The following is a 21207-nucleotide window of genomic DNA, read 5'->3' on the forward strand; positions in this document are numbered from 1 at the left end:
GACCAGGCGGGTCTCGACCCCGCGGGCTCAGGCAATCCACTCACCTCAACCTCCCAAAGGCGCGGGATTACAGGCTGAGCCACCGAGCCCGGCAATGGCTACATCTTAAACAGAAGGGAGAACCAAAGGGCATTCTGTAGATGTTGGCAGGACATGAACTAAGATTTTCAACATAGCCTTTCTAAAGAAGTACTTTTTTATGTGGACCCTCAATTCCATGCTCAGAACACGTGGATTGTTCAGTCACCTTAATTTCAATAAACAACCTTGCTTAACAAAGTGGTAGATTTACATTTATGTTTTCACTATTACTTCCCTTTATATTTCTCCACTCTTCTTTTGAATAAGTCATCTTTATCCTTTTGTTGCTGTTGCTGTTGTTTCCATTTATCTTGAAATCCATTTTATCTTTCACTTCTAAGTAAAGAAACATGAACTCAAACTTTATCTGAATCTGGAAAGTCAGGTACACCCAACACAGTTTTTCATAAATCTTTCTTCTGATATAAGGAGATTTTGGGGGGAGTGGTGCTATATGCCGATGAATTCCTCAGTGATAAACTCATCTAAGATTGAAAACCCCATGGCAAGAACTTCACTGGTTCACTTAGGGCAAAATATCTCAAGGGATCATAAAACTGGAGTAATCTCGAATAGAATTTCAGCTTTTTCTACGGCCTTAATCCAAAAGCCATGTACTCACACATATCACCTGGTACTGGCAAATCCACCAAACCAGTCCACCCCTTGAATGGAGAATTTTAGTTTCTCTGCCCAGAGAATTTTTAAGGAGGTTCTTCCTTCAGATTCTGGAAAATAGATAGCTTGTTTTGAAACTCTCTATATATTTTTTTTTCAAAAGAGGCAAGAGTATATATCTAAGTATACCTAGGCATTTAACCTTATAAGAATATTTACTTGGGGAAAAAGAGTGGAGCCAGATGACAAAGTGAATCTATCATAGCTCTATTCTTTTAGGTTAATAAGAAAGAGCAAAGGAAAAAATGGTGAGTTCAGTAACAAGGGCGATAAACATAGAACAATCAAGGGAGACATCTTTAGGCATATACATTTGGATTTTGTGAGCCTAGTAATTTTGGAAACCATGGTTAGGCTTTTGAAGCACTTTGAGAATTGTTCCACTGAAATGTTATGTTTTTCAAGATGAAAATAAATATAAACACTATCACTCATTTTCCATCTTTACTTGACAGCAATAGAAAGCTTTATATATTTTGTAGATTGTAATTATAAGTAAAGGCTACTCCCCAAAAATGGACATAATATTAATGAGATCAAGGTTGAGGGCTTGATCCCCAAGTGGAACAATTTGTTGTGTGCATAGAAAACTCTTGTTCTAGCACCAAAGCAGGAAATGTACTATTTGTCTAGAGTAGACAGAATTTATCAACCACTACACTATTGATGTCAGAGGCTGAACAAATCTTTGTTGTGTAGGACAGTCTTGTGCATTGGAAATACTACCAACTTCCTTGGCCTCTACCCACTAGATGCCAGTATCACTTTCATCCCCAGAGGTAACAACTCAACATGTCTCAAAACATTGCCAAATGCTACTCAAGAGAAAGAATTGCCTTCAGTTGAAAATCAATGTGACAGAGTAAGAGCTTATACACACATAAGCACAAAGCTATCACTACTATGGAGAAAAGCATTCAGAGCAAATCCTACTGATTCTAGTAGGAACTCTTATCTCCAAAATATTGGTTTCCCAACAATACAATCCAGGTGGAAATTCTGAAAAAAGGGGCTAAAACAAGTAGGTTAGAGGAGAAGCAATTTGCTATTATAACAATTCAAAGGATTAAAGAAATGAATAAGTAAAACATATAACAAGTATAACTAACACTTGAAAATAACTTGAGCGTTTACAAAGAATTTCCTCAGATCAACACTGCATTGAAGAGTATTTCTGTGGAATTTTTGGAATATTTATGTAAAAGAAATGAAACCCATTAGCTTTTTAGCAATTGAATGTATTTCCAGTTAGAAGCTATGTTGGAAACACTTTTCCTCTTAGCTACAAGCAATCAGCAAGTAGAGTTCTTATATTCAACTTCCCTAAGAAAAGACCCAAGACTTCCATTAAGATGAATGGCACAGAAAAAAACCAAATTGTTACATTGCACAATTTCCTGCACCATACTCTTTTGAGACACACAAGCACCTTAAACACATACCTTTTAATTATATTTCATTTTAACACTCTACTCAGCACAGCCGTCTAATTAGGGGCAAATAATGTCATCAAAACTTCCCATTTCCACAAAGTATTTGAATTCAGTTCACTTCATTAAATTGTAAGGATGTTATAAGTTGACGGACAAGCCAGTTAAAATAATGCTTCCCAGATTAACCCTCATAATGGAAAATAACTTACATGCTTCCAAATTAGACCAATATGATATATTAAAACATAACAATTACATTAAAATAATTGTATAATAAAGGAAACAAATTTAATTGGACCAAGTAAATGCTAAAAGAATTTATTAAGCATTCAAACTAATAGCTATTTACCATAATTGGTTAAAATAACCAAAATAATTTTTAAATGGGAAACATTTTTATAATTTTGCTAAACCTAAATTAAATTGAAGAATGAAAATTCTTTAATATATATTCATTTTAAATTTTTACACTTAATATATTATACTTCCTAAAATCAGAGTAATAGAAAGTTCTTTAATTTTACTAACATGAATTACAAATTTTATTTTAACAATACTTTCATGAATCTCAAAAAGATCCAGATTTGTTATTAAATAACCAGTTTTTACATACATGCCTTTTTTTAAAAATTGCCATCATGCCTTTCTTTGTACAATAAAGGTAAAGGTTAGTCCTGGAGACTGTTAAAGAACACTACGCAGAATCAGATATACAATAGTTGTTTTGTAAATAAAGATCGAATCCAGGAGTAAATCTTCATGTAGATATTTTTTCTTTAATATAAAGAACCAAGAAATGGGCAGGCTTCCAGTCAGCATGTCTTTTATCACTAGACCCTCCATTAAAATAGTTCCAATACGGAAAGGTTTAAAGAAGTGAAGATCCACTAGACACATGCTATACTACCCTAGTCTACTTCTCCCCCAGGAACAATGCCTGAATTCCTTTATTACCCAGAGTGTTTTCAAAGAGATTCATCCTTAGCTCCAATATGTTTCATAAAATGCAAAATCAACATCTCTGTTGTTGTCAATATCTCTGGTGGCAAGAGATAGGTATGGATAGAATTGTGGAGACTCAGAAATGAGATAGAGAAAACAAAATATCAAGGTTTATAAGCCCCAAGTAAGAGCCAGAAGAATCCCATTTTTCTGCTGAGGACTTTATGACCCAGGGAGCTGACATATGTAACTAACTCAATGTAATATATCTTGATGACAAAACTAGACTTTGAAGACAAATCTCATCATCACCAGCCCAGTACTATTCTCAGAGATTCACCAACACGTCACCATACAGCCATGGTCCACAGAGAATAGAGCCACCATTACATTCCTATTTCCTCCCCTGATTTATTTTTTCCGATAGCCTTCTTATTTTCTTCTCTTATATCCATGAGGAAAAGATTTGTATCTTTGTTCACACCAGCCTCCTCAGGAATTGTTTGCATAAGAAGGAGGTACTCAGTGAATGGATATAGCAAGAAAATTCCATCAACCTCAGTCTTGACATGATCAAGTTCTACAAATTAAATTTTCTTGACAACAGGAATGGTCACCTCAAATTTTGCACGCACAAAATGATGCTCCAACAAAGTCCCATCCACTTCTGAGATAGATACACCTCATCAGTGCAACGGGTTGCTGAGTTCCCTCCAACTCGAGATTACAGTGATGCTAATCAAGTTAAAAGTGTCTCCTCACTTGTAAGATTCCCCTCCAAGGCACTGGAAAAAAGATCTGAGTAATATGTTCGCATACAAAACTTCCCAATATTTATTTATTTTTCTTAACTGCATAGACTTCTATTCCACACACCTCAATACCTTGATGGTGACAAGCTTTATATTTGGCAAAGACTTGGCCAGTGTTACTTGTATGTGCTGCCTGGGAAATCGGCCCCTGCTCCACAGGTAGTGCTACCCCCTTGCTGAGTCTTAACAAAGTTTTCTGGAGGCTCCAGTCCTCCAGGGTCTCTCCTGAGTGTTTCTAGGCAGCCGTAGAACACCACAACATCCCTGGACTTTGCTAAACCTTTGCTACAGAATGTACTCATAAACACATCTGCTGATGCATTTTCCATTTGCCCTTTTATGAGGACATTCCCAAAGTCTTCTTGGATAATCAGGATATGTCAGATTATATCTATTTGTAAATGAGAATAGCCTGGTCAGAAATTAGAGAGAGCTAGAAGATGGGTTAAATAAAACAACTGTAGGAATTACAAAAGGACAGAACAAAAAGGGAGGATTGAAAATATGCCCCTATAAGATATTGTCTGAAAAAGATACACAAGCCAATGTGAATGAATTATCACCCACAAGAGGCTGTCCTTTTGACCACACTGCTGAATCAAAGTCGAAGGAGAGGTGTAGACAAGGGGGAAAAAAATCCAATTTGTAGTCACAGAGGGAGTACTGGGTGAAAATCATTTTGAAAAGGAGTCGGGACTCAACAGAACTAGTTTATCAATGAAAGACATTTCAAAGCCTTGAAAGAAAAATTACTAATGCCCATTGCTAATTAATCATTCTACGGATTCTCATGCAAATGTTCTTTGGATGCCTTTGATCTGCACTGACACCTGAAAGAAAGCACATAGTGTCTCCGGACGGGAGCGATGACTAGGAGGCAATGGCATGTGCGGGTATACAGACCCCTGTGCGATCATCTAATACCCTGGGAACTCCAGTGCTGCCGAGTGCGGCCAACCAGCAGAAAGCGGGGCTCCATCCCAGCCCACACTAGGAACACGGAGATGGTTCCGTGGTGGCCCTTTACCTCTCAAACCACAAAACGCACACTCTGATCAAAAGCAGATGGCCTTCCCATGCCCTCTTCCTCAAAACCAATGCAAATAGCCTCCCAGAACTGTTCAATACTCCTGTATGAATTGAAAGGAGAACTGAATATGTTAAGATCTTGAAGAACTGAGGGGAAAAAATGTTAAATAAAATTAACTAGAGATTGGCAAAGTAACAGAATTGTGACCTCATTAACAAAACAAATTATTTGGGAAAAATTAAAGATAAATCATTTTTCACAGTGAGGTTTTCAGCTGATAAGTAGCCAAATGTCTTAAAATGCATTGTTTTCATCTGCTTTAGAACAGGTGTTTGTCTAAGGGGTGGACCTCATTTAAAACTTAAAATTATATAAAATCAAACAATTTTCCAAACTGATATTTCACCACTGACTTCCATGAGGTCACACAATAAAACACTTAAGAGTGGAAAATCGCCCATGCAAACTAGGTTGATTTTCACCTTCTTACCTATATGAAATAAACTCATATCTACCTAGTAGTTTAGCTGATGCTTCATTTACTTTCCTAACATTTCAACCACAATCAGTGATGAAAGGGATCAGGAGTTCTGTATGCTTAGGATGAAGTATCTAGAGCAGATAAGCATTTCAGGCAGCAGGTAAGTAAAATGAAAAAGTCATTGATATTGACCTGGTGTACATTTAGTTTTCAACTTTTGTTTTTAGAAATGATCTAAGATGACACACATATTCATACAAAACAGCAAAATAGCCTAAACTAAAAGTTAGTGAGAAGAAATAAGAGGAAATGAGGATACGAAATCCATATAGAGTCTGCTACCAAATTATACTCTATAGAGGCTTTAACACCCACTGAATAGGGGCTACAAATTTGGGGTTCAACTTCCTACTTCCCAATAGGAAAAAAAGAACTCGATAGGTCACTATAAGTCAAGTTTTCATAAGTTAAAAACATGCAAAGAAGCTGGGAGAGCAAAATTTAAAAAGAAATTTCTTCTGAAGTTCAGAAATACCACATTCTAACACTAGAACACAGTCACGTGTATCCAGAGTGGCAACGTAGAGAAGTCCCATAGAACTCTTTCTCATGACTTGGTCCACAAAAGGGCAGCATTTCACCAAAGTCAAGTCAATGTCATCAATTCTGTAGGATCCAAAAAATCGTTTGTTTATAGTCAATCCTCTGTCCAACAGGACCAAAACAATCTTCATGCCTATTTAGAATACTGGTTATCATTCACAACACTCACACTAAGTTCTGTTGGGATTTTTTTATTATTATTATTCTTGGTTTCATCATCTGCTCATCTCTTTAATGTATTTATTTTAGGTTTGGTGACGTCGGGTTTAAACATGATGCACATTTTAAAGAGAAGATATAGAGCTCAACTTATAGTTATCGAAACAAGTCTACATGAACCCCCTGTCATTTTGTTTGGATGTTTTCCTGGACTGAAAGGAAATACTCAGATAATGATTTTTTTTTTTTTTTTTTTTAGCTAGCGTCTCACTCTGCAGCCCAGTCTGGAGTGCAGTTGCATGATCAGGGCTCACTGCATCCTCAACCTTCCCAAGCTCAGGTAATGCTTCCACTTCAGCCTCCTGAGTAGCTGGGACCACAGGCGCACATCGCCATGCCCAGCTAATTTCTTTCTTCCTTTTTTTTTTTTTTAGAAATGTGGTCTATCTATGTTGCCCAGACTGGTCTCGAACTCCTGGGCTCAAGCAATCCTACTGCCTTGATTTCCCAAAGTTCTGGGATTACAGACATAAGCCACCACGCCTGGTCCCAGTTAGTTAATTTTTATCTATCCCAATAAGTAAAGTGGCCCAACTATCCTTGGAGTCAACCTGGACATCTTACTTCCTCTGATCTCTCAATATCAATCCTTCAGCACATCCAGTTGGCTTCAACTTCAAAATACTTCCCAATATAACTACATTCTCTCCCTTACTTCCTCTAGATTTCTGTTTGCATGTACAAATACAAAATACCTTTTGCTGTTAGCTTTTGGAAAATAACACTTTCCCCCCAAACCAAAGTTCACAGCAGTCTTCAACATATAGTAGGTGTTCAATAAATATTCAGTTCATACATGAAGAATGAGATGGCATAACATAAGACTGTAGATACAAAGCCAATGACTTTGTTTCCAGTTAACCTGTATTGAGTAGCAATCATGGTGCCATGTTCTAGGAATTCAATGAGATCAACACTGACAAGGCTATAGCCATCAGGGAATTTTCTAGCTACATTCCTTGGCACTGACCCTGAATGGGATAAAATTCATAGCTATGAACTTTAGCTTAAGCCTCAGACCCTTCTCTGCCCTTACTCTCAACTCCAAGCCATCCAGCCCCATGGCTAAAGCTAACACGACCTCCATCAAGTCCATGTCCTCAGTTCTTGAAACTGAATCAAGTGTTATGTCTCCCATAAGTCTGCATCAGGAGGGCAGATGATACTGGTACAGTACTCCAGTATAGACACATCATATGCATAACCTAAAAGCATTCATCAAAATTAAATACAAATGCCCTGCAACAAAGAAAAATCTGTGCTTCACTGCAAAGGAATAGAATGCCATAAAGTAAAATAAAATATAATAAAACAAAAGAAAACTATAGTCTTGGTGAAGGTTTATCTCTATTTCATTCACCTAGGGAGATATTTATCTAAGTAACCAAATATGTTTCTGACCTTCTGCTATAAACTTACCATCATAGGGACTGAAACAATAAGTCAATAAAAGTTTTTTATAACAAGCAGACAAGATTTTACAAACCTTGACTCTTGCTTTTATCTCTATTCAATTCACCAAATGTAGGAAGTAGTACACTTTAAAGAATTAAACATAAAAAGCCTTTAGTATGTGTCCAATAGCAAATTTAACTAAGGGTCTACTCTTTGATCTCTGTCCCATGACAACCAATCTCACCATGGTGTGTTGACATGATTTACCCATCTTTTTACTGCTGTATAATAGTCTATAAACTCCTTAAAATCAAGGGTTGTGTGTTTCATTCAAAGTTTGGCAAGCTAAGATCATTGGGAACTAAACCCATCCTAACACCTGTTTTTGTATAGCCTGCAACCTAATCATGATTTTGAATTTTTAAATGGTTGAAACCAAATAATATTTTATAACACCTGATAAGTATATGAAAATCAAATGTCAGTGCTCAAAAGCAAAGTTTTATTGGGACACAGCCATAAACATTCATTTACATATTGCTCATGGCTGCTTTCATGACAAGTTAACTACATCATCACAATCATGCTACATCTGCAGAGTTGGGTAGTTGCAACAGAAAACAATATGTCCCACAAAGCCTAAAATATTTGTTATCTGGCCCTTTAGGGAAAGAGTTTGCCAATCCCTGGTCTAACTCATCTTTTCCTCCCCATAATACATCAGGGATCTAGAACATAGCAGATGTCCATCAGATGTTTATTAAAATAAACTGAAACTGTCAGCAAAATTCTGACCTAATAGTCTGAGGTCTCAAAATTATTTTCTTTTATGTCACACAGCAATTTTTTTTTTGAGATAACATCTCACTCTGTGGCTCAGGCTGGAGTGCAGTGGTATAATGGTGGTTTGTTGCAGTATCAAATTCCAGGGCTCAGCTGATCCTTCTGCCTTAGCCTCCAGAGTAGCTGGGACTACAGGCATGCACCACCATGCATGGCTACTTTTCTTTTCTTTTCTGTTCTTTTCTTTTCTTTTCTTTTTTTTAGACAGGATCTTGCCACATTGCCAGGCTGGTCTTGAACTTCTGGCCTCAAGCAATTCCCCCACCTCAGCCTCTCAAAGTGATGGGATTACAGGTATGAGTAACCACCTCTGGCCACATGCAGCACTTTTAACACAATTAGCAAAACAGGGATCTGGTGGTAACGAAGCAAGCTGATCTTTTCTTAAAAGTTCACTAGCTAGAAAAAAGTTGAGAAGGCGATTTTATCTGAGGGGAAGTCATTCAGTCCAATCATAACAACAATATCAGTGGAATAAACAGAACTGTGAAATAGTCCTTTGGTTCCCAGAATACTAAAATCAATACCCAACTCTGTTATGGCAGACACCAGTACTAACCCTTGCAAGAGTAACTCTTGGTAAATATCAGCTGAGGGGAAGGAAACAGAAACTAAGGAATCAGAGAATTGAAAGAGACCCCCAATTTTTATGCCTGCATTATCTAACTCAGCTATTTGACAACTCCAGCAACTTCACAAGACACTCCTAGGCTCCACCCTGTGCATCTCTTCCTTTGTCTGGTTCAGATTTGCATCTTGTCCCTGTGATGAACATGACCTGGAGCATAATCTCAGCCTTTAGTGAGTTCTGTGAGTCTTTTCAGTAAATTAATAAACCTGAGGGTGGTTTGGGGAAACGCCCAAATTTGTAGTTGGAGTCAGACATCTTGAATATACTTGGAAGTTTGGAAGACTGTGCTCTTAACTTCAGAGTTTGGCATACTCTGAGTCAACATAGACTTAAGAAGGAGCAGTGAGAGAGAAGGAAAGTGAGAAAGTGGAAAGATGGGAACCCAATGTGCATTAAGTTGAAGGTTTGTGCTCTGAGTACCTAGGGATCACCTGCACTGGGAACCACTAGGAGGCTATTTTCCCTCACAAGTGACAGGGAAGATAAGATATTTACCACCTTTTGTCCATCAGCACTTGGGGGTTGTTCCCAAGGACATTAACTCCCAGCACTTCCAGCCTGCCTCTCACTTCAAAAAGGGACACTTTCACACTGTGTCCAAGACCTCAGACAGTGTAACAGGTTCATGCAAAAATGCACCAGGATGTCATGGAAAATATAATCAAGGGTGGACAATAGCTTGGAAGAGGGAAGCTTTCACACTGTGTCTAGGTTCTTGGGCAAAGTTTGACAGATGCATGTGGAAAGCGTCATGGATGCTTACTGGAGTAATGAGCACCATGGAAAAGATATAACTGATGCCCTTCTGCATGGGCTCCCCAACTTCTAGTTTCTCATACGTGCCCCAGTCCTTCCTTCCTTCTTATAACATGCTGTCTATCCTCCTAGAACACTGTCAAATCCCTCCACCTCCCACTTTTTCAATAAGCTAACTCATTCTTAGTGGTCAGCTCTAATTTGTCCCAGAAGTTATGGGTTTTTCCCTTATTCTTCCTGTCATTTAACTCACGGCACTACGCAAGTTCTGTTGTAATTTTTTTATGCACTGTTCTACCTCATAAGACTATGTACCCCTTAAAGGTTGGTCTTGTCTGGTTTATGCCAAATGCCAAAGATTTTGGAAAATTTTTCCATGAATATCTGTTAGAGGGATGAATGGGTAGATAAATTTATTCTAGGACTAAATGTATGAATAGATTTAATACATTCTCTCAGGAGCATTCTCATCTTAGAAGAAGTCACAAGAAACTCAAATGGACTAGTTCTATTCATGGCACAACCTCCTTGATGCAGATATGCTGAAAAATATCTTCACAGGCTCTCAGGTTGAAAGTCCTGAATGTCAACTTCTTCTGTCATTTTGCGGGTTAAAAGGCCTGCACCAGCACATCATAGAAAACATGATCAAGAGTGGACAGTAACTTGGAAGAGGGAAGCTTTCACACTGTGACTAGGTTCTCAGGCAGAAAATGATAAGAGCTTGCAGAAATGCACCAGAATTTCATGGAAAACATGATCAAGGGTGAACAACAACTGGACACAAACCAAACTCAGGGAAACAGGCATGGAGGGGAAGGTGCTACATGCGTCCACACAAAATGAAACCTGTCCTTGACAATGACTTCTAAGACAGTTTACTACGTAACACTGTCTTGTTCAACATAAAGAAAAAGTCTCAAATGAATACATTGTCTTTGGGAGCCTGGCTTAGATTGTTTGTTTTGTGTTCCCCATTTGTCTGCCTTCACTTGACTTTCATCTGTCTCAATATGGCACTGCCTTTCCACATACTTTCACCTGGGGAATTATTAACACTAACATTTTTCTTGATCCATGAACTTTAGTGACATGCCCAAGTTCATCTAGCTTGCCAGACTGGTACTAAAACCCACCTCATTCATTCCATAATGGATCCACTATCTGCCTCCCTCTCTCATATAGATAATTCTTATGATAAAGAGATATGTATAGACTTTAACCCATAACTGTGTTATAATCTCGTTGAGTACGCAAATTGTGCTTCATGTGCATATATGTCCTGTAAAATATGGAGAGTATCTATTTGGTAAATAGTAGGTCCTCAATATATATTTATCAAAATAAATAAAACTTTAATGGCCTAGAGATTGACATAAGCCAGGGGACACCTGGGAACTGAATAGCAATAGCAGACAAAGGGAGGAGAAAACCACAGTAGTGCAAACTAAAAGACATTTTAAGTAATATGGTATAGATTAAAGCAGTAGACAGAGCAGCCAAACACGAAACTGTATGGAACTAGGTAGATAGATTATTTTTCTAGGCTTGTCACAACAAAATACCACAGACTGGGCAGCTTAAACAACAGAACTGTATTCTCTCATGGTTCTGGAGGCTGGAAGTTCAAGATCAAGGTGTCAGCAGGATTAGTTTCTTCTGAGGTCTCTCTCCTTTGCTTGTAGATGGTTGCCTTCTCCCTGTGTCCTCACAGGATTGTCCCTCTCTGTGTGCCTATGTACTAAGCTCTTTTTATGAGAACACCAGTCATATTGAATTAGGGTCCACTCTAAGGACTGCATTCTAACTTAATTACCTCTTTAAAGACCCTGTCTCCCAATATAGTCACATTCTGAGTGACTGGGTATTAGGACTTTAACTAATGAATTTGTGAGGTTTGGGGTATTCAGCCCATGAGAGGTTTTTGGGTTTTCTTCGGTTTTTTTTTTTTTTTTGGAATGCTATTATCTATTTGATTTTAATAAAGATCGAGTTTGACTTTAAATAAAAAACCTAGAGCTAGCCCATAAGGGCTTTAAATAAAAAACCTAGAGCACAACCATAATAAAAAAGAATAAAGAGCCACCTTCTCCATGTGGTTGTTGTCCCTGATGGTAATGGACTGTGCAGATAAAAGCACAACTGATCATAATCCCAATCATCAGTGTTGCTTCTGAGAGTTTAAAAACAACCACATCCACACTTCAACCAGCCCTTCTGTCAGGATGGGCACGCTACAACACATTCTGTGAGGACAGGCATCAAACAGGGAAACGTACTCTTGAAGAAGCAATAAGAGGGTTAAAAGCACTCAAAAGAAACGAGGCAAACTGCAGCGATCATTAAAGACATGCTGAGCAGGGAAAAATCAACAAAGACGAAAAAAGAAAGAAGAACTAAACCAACACTAGTCCTTGGTTAAATCATACAAATGTTTGTCAGTATCTTTTGATTACACTCAGGACAAATGTCTCTCTCCTTCTGTGGCAGGCTGATGCTTCCAAAGCCTAAGCCCCCATTCCCAGCTCTGTTCTTAAAGCAGGGGTCAAGATTTTCTTTTCTGTAAATGGCCAGATAGTCAACATTTTAGGCAACAACGTCTGCATAGGCAAGCAGGCTGCAGTCACACAGACTCCCGCATTTAAAGGGGGTCCAGGCTTGGTTTAATGCTTTGCCATCACCATCATGAAATTCTTAATTTTTGAAAGAAGGTTTGCATTCTCGTTTTGCACTGGGCCTTGGAAATAATGCTGCACGTCTTGTTTCAACTTTGCAGGCTATACGTTTTCTGTCACAATTATTAAACTTGGCCCTCATAGTGCAAAATCAGCAATTGACAATAAAGAGATAAATTTGTTTGGCTGTACTCCGATAACACTTTATGCATGGACACTGTTATGGGTTGAACAGTGTTCCCCCAAAATTTACATGTTGAAGTCCCAATACTCCAGAATAGGACTTTATTTGAAAATGGCTTTATTGCAGATGTAAATGATCAAGAAGTCTAGCTGAGTCAAAATACCCTCCAAAGAGAAGTTCATGGGATTCTCACAATTTCATCACTTAAAGAAATGCTATTAAAGTGTGTGCACACGCCGGGCTCGGTGGCTCAGCCTGTAATCCCGCGCCTTTGGGAGGCTGAGGTGAGTGGATTGCCTGAGCCCGCGGGTTCGAGACCCGCCTGGGCAGCGAGACCTCAGCTCTACAATAAATCAAAAAATCAGTCGGGCGTGGTAGCGCATGCCTGTAATTCCGGCTACTCGGAAGGCTGAGGCGGAAGGATCGCTGGAGCCCAGCAGGTCGAGGCTGCGGTGGCCGGAAGCGGCCATTGCACTCCAGTCTGGGCAACCGAGTGAGACTCCAACTCAAAAATAAATAAATAAATAAAGTGTGTGCACTCACATATGTTTATCACAGCATTGTTCACAGTAACAAGAACATGGAACCAACCATGCTGCTCATCAAAAGAGAAGTGGATTTTTAAAATGTAGTACATATACACGATGGCATATTATGCAGCCATAAAGAAGAACAAAATCATGAACTTCACAGCAACCTGGATGGGCTTAGAGTCTATAATACTGAGTAATCTTTCACAGAAACAAAGAACTGAGTATCACATGTTTTCACTCATAAGTGGATCTTGAACAATTGTCATAATATTATAAGAAAAGGATTGGCAGTAGCAGGAAACTGCCTGGGGAAGGGGGGACACACCTCATCAACAAGGGTACCTGCATAATGAACATTTGTATAACTAACCCTGAATTGTACCCCACATCTTTAAAACTAAAAATTAAAAGTTAAAAAAATAGTATACTAAGAACTCGCCTAACCAGCTAAATAAATCCCACTCTGTGCTGAGGGGACCCTAGAAAAACCTGAAAAACTGAACTCTAGGCCATGAAAGGAAGGAAGGTTAGACACACCTCATTATGTCCCCTTCCTTTTTGGAGTTTAGGCACAACCAACCAGCATTAACATTAAAATAGAGATCATAAGACGGACAAAACCAACTCACTGTGGCAATAAGATACCAAATTCCAACCTGACTCTGGCATAGGACCACATACTCTCTGAGGGTTGCCACCTCTGAACTTCATCTACATGACAAGGACCTTGGCTTCCACAACCCCCTTATCTTAGCTCAAGCATTCCTTTCTACCGACTTCTTAGACAAAACTTAACTCTTTCAACCAACTGCCAATTATTAACAGAAAATCTTGGAATCCACCTACGACATATAAGCACCCTCCACCTTGAAAATATTCCACCTCTTTAGGCTGAATCAATGTACACCTTCCATGTATTAATTTATGTCTTGGCCTGTAACTTGTCGCCCTAAAAATGTATAAAACCAAACTGTCACCTGACCACCTTGGATACTCTTTCTCAGGACTCTTGAAAGTGTATCCTGGGCCATGGTCATTCATATTGGATCACTATAAACCTCTTTACCATTGTATAGAGTTTGGTTTTTTTGCCAACACAAATGTTATTGGATAAGATGAGTTTATTGGGGTAGGCCCTAACCCAATGAATGGTCTGCTCACAAAAAGGGGAAATCTGGACACAAAGAGAGACACACACAGAAGGAAGAGGACATGAAGACACAAGGAGAACAACATCTATAAGCCAAGAAGAGAAGCCTGGGACAGAGCCCTCCCTCACAGTCTTCTCAAAAGAAACTAGCCCTGCTGACATGTTGATTTCAAATTTTCAGTCTCCAGAACTGCAAGACAACACATTCCTTTCGTTTAATCCACTCAGTTTGTGGTACCTTATTACAGCAACTCTACCAGATTAATAGAGACACTGAAATTTGAATTTCATATCATTTTTATATGCAACGAACATTCTTTTTCTTTGGATTATTTTATCATTTAAAAATGCAGGCCAGACGCAGTGGCTCAAGCCTGTAATCCCAGCACTTTGGAAGGCCAAGGTGAGAGGATTGCCTGAGCCCATGGGTTCAAGACCAGCCTGGGCAACTTGGCAAGACCTCATCTCTACAATAAATCAAAAAATTGGCCAGGCGTGGTAGCATGTGCCTGTAGTTCCAGCTCATTGGAAGGCTGAAGCAGAAGCATGGCCTGGGCCCAGAAAGTCGAGGCTGCAGTGGCCTTGAGTGTGCCCCTGCACTCCAGCCTGGGCAACACAGTGAGACTCAGACTCAAAAAACAATGCAAAAAACACTCATAGCTTATGGGCCATGCAAAAACAGGCGACAGGGTCAATTTGTCATGCAGGAAGTAGCTGCTGACCTCTACTGAAATGGAGCCCCAAGGAGTTAAAGAAGCCAATGACTTACAGAAATTCTTGAGTTTGCAGGATGACAGATAAGAAAAGAAACAACTTGCTGAAACACTGAAACTCTCTTTGCTTATAAGATAACAAAACTAGCTGAAATCAGTTGGAACCAATATAGCCAACTAGAGTGTGTGGAATGAGCTTGCTGGCATCACAGCCTGAATTTGCATTGCATGTTTCATACTAATTCACCCCCAAATTTGCATGTGCAGTTTATGAGGTAGCATGAAGTGATTACTGCACATGCCCTATGACTTTCCCTCTTCTTTCACAAATCATCTGCTAATCCCAGAATCCATTCCCTAAATTTTGTCTAATAAAATTGTTGCCTTAAGACCAACACAGGGAGACAGATTTGAGCAGGACTCCTGTCTCCTTATTGATCCACCTACAATAAAAAGCTTTTATTTTCTCAAAAACCCAATGTCATAATGTTGGCTTCTAGCACACTGAGCAGTGAGCCCTTCTGCTTGGTAATACTATCTTCAAACTATCTTCTGCTTGGTAATACTATCTTCAAAATCTTCAGAGTAAATACATATATAACTCAGCTATGCATGCATAGTTCAATCTTCTCCTTCCCTTTGAACCATGATGGTGTGATTCAAGACATTATTTTCCTATCCTTGATTTGATGTCTCATTGACTTTCCTTGCTGGCAATTTACCTGTTCTGAAATGCACCCACATGGAGGTAGCTATGTTTTCGTTCTCATTTGAAAACACGTGATAACACCTCTTCTCTAATCAGAAATTTAAACCCCACTTGAGTTCTGCGGTTCTCATGCCTATCTCAGGTGTTCTTGTTTTTAAGTATGATTTATAGAGACAGAAAGTAGATTCCTGGTTTCTTAGGGCTGGGAGAAATGGGGTAATTGAAGGTCATGACAGAGTTCTTTTGGGACTGATGGAAATTTTCTGACAGAGTTGATAATTGTACACATTTTTGAATATACCAAGAGCCACTGAATTGTACACTTTCAATAAGTTAATTACACAGTATATGAATTATATCTCAATAAAATTGTTACAAGAGAAAAAAAGAGTGTGAGATTAGGAATCGAAAAGAAGGAATCAAAAGGAATTCTTGTGGGCCCAGGAGAAAAACATTTCACCAAAATGAAGGTAACAGAAAAAAGGAGCAGGATGCAAAATAATATAATCTTTAAGTGAAGGGTTCTCTTTTTCCATATTAAAAATAAATTTAATGTCATAGTTCTTGATAAAAAGCATGGTGGGATTTTTTTTAGATACTTGCTAATTTCAAACATGTTTTCATCCATGTTGCTGATTTTGTATAACAGATCATTTAACTCAGAACTTTCCCATACAATTGTCAATTTGTATGTTATTAAAGCACTTAAATATATCAACCTTTGTGAAATGGATGTATTCCTCATTTCACATGGGGAATACAAGAATACTGAATACAGAAAAATGTCATGTTGGGAAATAATTAAAACAGAGTTCTGGCACTAGAGAACGTGAAATCCTACGTTACTATCAGGTGTCTAAACACATATCAAGATTGTTAAGGCAATTTCCCAGCAAACACTCTACCTACTTTGTCATACTATAGTGGTGATTTTTTTAAACATGGTGATTGATGACCTCCATGACAACACAGAAACTCTAGCCACTGAAATATAAACTTACACACACACAAGCATATCCTTTTACATTTCAATTTGGTCTCATTCATTAAAAAAAAAAAAATTCACGCTACCTTCATTAACTTAACTTGCAATCCCAAACCCAAATAAGGTCTCAGGTAAATGGAAAACTGGCTGCTGTTGTTACCTGGTAGTCTCTACAGAGAAGTTTGTTCTAGTAATAAATTCTCAGCAGGCACAAAGGGCAACATAGAAGGAAGCTGTGGCTGTGTCTCTGTCTCCCTCGCAAGCTGTTCTACGTTCTTGTCTCTAGTACCATTCACCTTTCCACAGAACTCAATTTTTATCACTCTTGGGGCATATTTTCACAGGTCTGCATAGGCGAATGTTTTTAAATATATTGTCTCACACAGGGCCTTCTTGTGAAAACTGTACAAGCATGAATACAAAATGAAGAAAAAAGTATCCCAGTGACCCTCGGAGAAATGGCTAAACCCAGGTGTGGACAAGGGAGAGACAAGACAGGCCTGGAGCATCTTGTGGTGCCACAAAGGATGGAAGTGATCAAAAAATAACAGGCATGCATCAAACCAATGCAGCAGTGTGCTTGAAAATGCCTCCATGGGCCAAACCAGTGACAAACTGGGGATCAAAACAAATATTGGCAGGAATAGATTATAACCTATTTCAGTACATCAGAACTCATGAGACCATAGTGATAATACAGACAAAACTATAGAATAAAGTTTTTTCTTAAAATAGAATGCAAACTCTTAAGTGCATAAAGAAATAAGTGCCTGGCAATTCCCAAGCTGACCTGTCACCGTGCTGTGATTCAGAAGTGAGATATTTCCATTCTCCTCTGTGCCTCAATCATGAGCACTAAGGTCCTATTAACACAAAAGAGATTTTGATTCCTGGATATATAGTGAAAGGCAATGCTGTCCCATGTTAATAGCTGGGTCGTGGATCCATGGACAACAATTTTTTATCGCCAACTATTTCCATTCTCTACATGCTTTTAAATGGGTGTGTATTACTTTTCTCATAAAAGCAGTATTTTTTTTAAAATACTCTGTACTTATTAAGACAATTGTTGAAGCCTAAAATATAAAAATATTTTGTAATTAAGACCAACGAATATATATGTGAACATTTCAGGAGCTGAAATGTTGATACCCAATTCATTTAAACATTTTTTAACATTCTCCTTCTATATAATTACTATATTGGAAAATAAAGTGATCATTTAATTTGACCTACAACAATTTAATGATGATAATGATGGTAAAATTTACCATCCTCATTTTAACAAAATGAATTATTTTAGACAATATTCTTTAAAATTTAAAACACTGGCCTTTCTTCATTCCAACTCTTCCATGCCACCAAAACAAGAGAAAAAAGAAAGATCTCAGATACTAACCTTATTTTACAATCTATGACACATATTTACCAGTATGAACCATCTCCTTGGGCACATTTAACAAATTTTCGAGCATAAAAAGATTGAGAATGTTTATATTTTTATTATTAGAAATTCAGCAATTCCCAGACCATTGTTAGATTATTTTTATGTCATAAATGCTATAATAAAAAATAAAATAATGTTTTTGTACCTTATGGCAAATTCACACACATACATACACAATGGAGTCATAAAATCTGCAAAATTGTGAAGTATGTTTTCAAGTTTTAGCTTTCAATGTGTTGCTGTATTGTTATAGTTGGTTACAACAAATATTTAGAAAGGCTGAATTTATATATCCCAAAAGGCATGAAATTGTATCTCAGACATGGTGATAACCATAAAAAGAAAATGTTAAACATTCTCTAAACATCCAAGAAGCAAAAATGGACAAACTGGTTTTGCACTAAATGAAACTGTGGCATCCATCCAAAACGTAGAGATTTAAATCAGCGGTGATAAGTACCCTTCAACTTTGTATTTCCTCCTAGTCTCCAGACTTCTTCGTAACTGGAAAATTCAACTCTCATGACTTAATTCACCCTGTGTTCCCTGGGATAAGAGTATTGCCCCATGCCAGTAAACCACCCTCTCTCTCCACTTCAAACACAATACATGTCAGCAACAGGCACAGCCTGAAAGAAAATATGCCCTGCACTAGGTTAATTGACATTTTAAAAAGTAGGCCGTAGTTATGGCTCCATATGTGTTAGATGTTAGAACTCCATGATGTTAGAAATTATAAACTCAACCCTGCCCCATTAGGTGCTCAGAGTTGCTAAAATTTCTCCTTAAAATTCTAGTAGTTATGTAACAAAATTCAAGTCTAAAATAAGGAGGAAATGACTTTACATTGGTTTGACTGGAGAATGAAGTCTTTCTGTAATGTGCAAATGAAACTCTATTCTTATTTATTCAAGTTGTTTTGTTTTTGTTTTGTTTGTTTTAGAGATGGGGGCATCTTGGTAGGCTGCTTATGTTGGTCTCAAACTCCTGGGCTCAAGTGATCCTTCCTCCTCAGCCTCCTGAATAACTGAGTTTATAAACAAAGCCACCATATATGGCTTTATAAAGTTTTGAAATATCATCCTTAATCTTACACAAAAACCACAGAAACCATCTCATCAAATTATTTCACATTTCAAATAGAAAAGCAGAGTTCCAGAGAGTGAAAATTACTCTGGGACGGGACTTACACAGAGAACAGGAGACCAAGTATTGACTATAACATGGGTCACCCCATCCCTCATCCACTTCAGACCCTCTAAGGCAGGGATCCTCAAACCTTTAAAACAGGGGGCCAGTTCACTGTCCCTCAGACTGTTGGAGGGGTGGACTATAGTTTAAAAAAAAAAAGGAATTTGTTCATAGTTGTTTTTTTTAAAACTATAGTCCGCCCCTCCAACGGTCTGAGGGACAGTGAACTGGCCCCCTGTTTTAAAAGTTTGAGGACCTCTGACTAAAGTCTATGCAGGGGTCCCCAATTCTTGGGCCAAGGACCATCGCTCACATTATCACCTGATTTCCATATCCTGTCAGATCAGTAATGGCATTAGATTCTTATAACAGTGTGAACCCTATTGTGAACCGCACATGTGAGGGATTTATAAATAAAGTGCACAATAAATGTAATGAGCTTGAATCATCCCAAAACCATCCCTCCACCCCTGGTCCATGGAAAAATTGTCTTCCACAAAACCAGCCCCTGATGCCAAAAAGGTTGGGGACCACTGGTCTATTGGATATAGAATATCATCAGAAATATTTTGGGTTTCTTTGTGAGGGACAGGCAGGCAGAGAGTAAGTGAAAGGATTTAGTTGCTAAAAAACAGAAAGACATAGTGTCTTTTTAGAAGACATTCCCCGAAATCCTGCCTAGGTCAGAAGGACAAAATTATAGCTATAAAGGAGTAGGGAAGGGAGGTGCCTCTCAGCATGAATTGTAGAGCCAGATGTTATGGATTCTCATACTGTCACTCTCAGATTCTTCATATGTATAATGCGTTAAAAAAGAGAACTCTTTCATAGCATTGCAATGAAGTTTATGTGAGTTAATACTTGCAAAATACAAGTACCAGATGCACATATGATCTATTAAATTAAAGCAACAAGAATGAAAACCTCTATGTCCATAGTAGCAAAATTGATATTACCAACAAAGATGCAGGGTTCCTGAAAACCACTGACCCCAGACAGGTAAACCAATCTGTGAGGGCCATTGCCTTCCACAGTCCTATCCATAAACCAATTGTTTGATTCATCAGCTTTGAGTCAAAAGGTTTAGGATGAGGTGGGAGAGGCAAGTTATCCAAAAAATTCAAGTCTCCCAACCCTGATAGGAGTCCTACGTCACTCTCCTTTTCATTTTTCGCCTTGCTTATCTGTGACTTTTCTCTGCCTTCTGGCAGTCTTTTACCCTGGAAGTCAAATAAGGAAGAGCCGCCTCTCAGTAATTGGAGATGTCTGAATCTGTGTGTGGGAAATTGAAAAGCATTTGTGGTGCTTTCCTCCCTCAAAGGTATCACAGCAAGTTCTTTCATTGTGATTGAGTGGAAAACTAACCAAAAAAGCAAGGGTAAAAATCCAAAGTCTCTTATGAAGACAGTAAGATCAGTAGTTGCCAATGGTTTGGAGGGAGGGGAAGATGATAAATAGGCAGAACAGAGAGGATTTGGGAGCAGGAAGCTACTCTATAAGTTACTTCAAAGGTGGATACATGACTTTATGTATTTGTCAGGCACCACAGAATATACAATCGAGTGTAAGCAACAATGTAAACTATGAATTGTAGTTACTAATTTATCAATACTGGCTCCTCAGTTATAGAAAATGGACCACATTGATGCAAGATGTTAATAATTAGAGGAAACTGAAGGAGAAAGGGAGGATGTGGAAACTCTTTCTACATTCTTC

General features: G+C 38.3%; 1 protein-coding gene across 1 annotated transcript in view; it reads right to left on the minus strand.

Moving 5' to 3' along the window:
• Window positions 1–20834, minus strand: part of ANOS1 (anosmin 1) — a 122836-nt gene extending 102002 nt beyond the window's left edge. Inside the window, exon 1 of the mRNA XM_021709613.1 lies at window positions 20448–20834. Within this exon, the coding sequence (XP_021565288.1) occupies window positions 20448–20834 (387 nt within the window). The remainder of the gene's footprint in view (window positions 1–20447) is intronic.
• Window positions 20835–21207: the final 373 nt, after the last annotated feature.

Source organism: Carlito syrichta, unplaced genomic scaffold (genome assembly GCF_000164805.1).
Source record: "Carlito syrichta isolate Samal-C Ts95f unplaced genomic scaffold, Tarsius_syrichta-2.0.1 Scaffold260712, whole genome shotgun sequence".
NCBI classification, from domain to species: domain Eukaryota; kingdom Metazoa; phylum Chordata; class Mammalia; order Primates; family Tarsiidae; genus Carlito; species Carlito syrichta.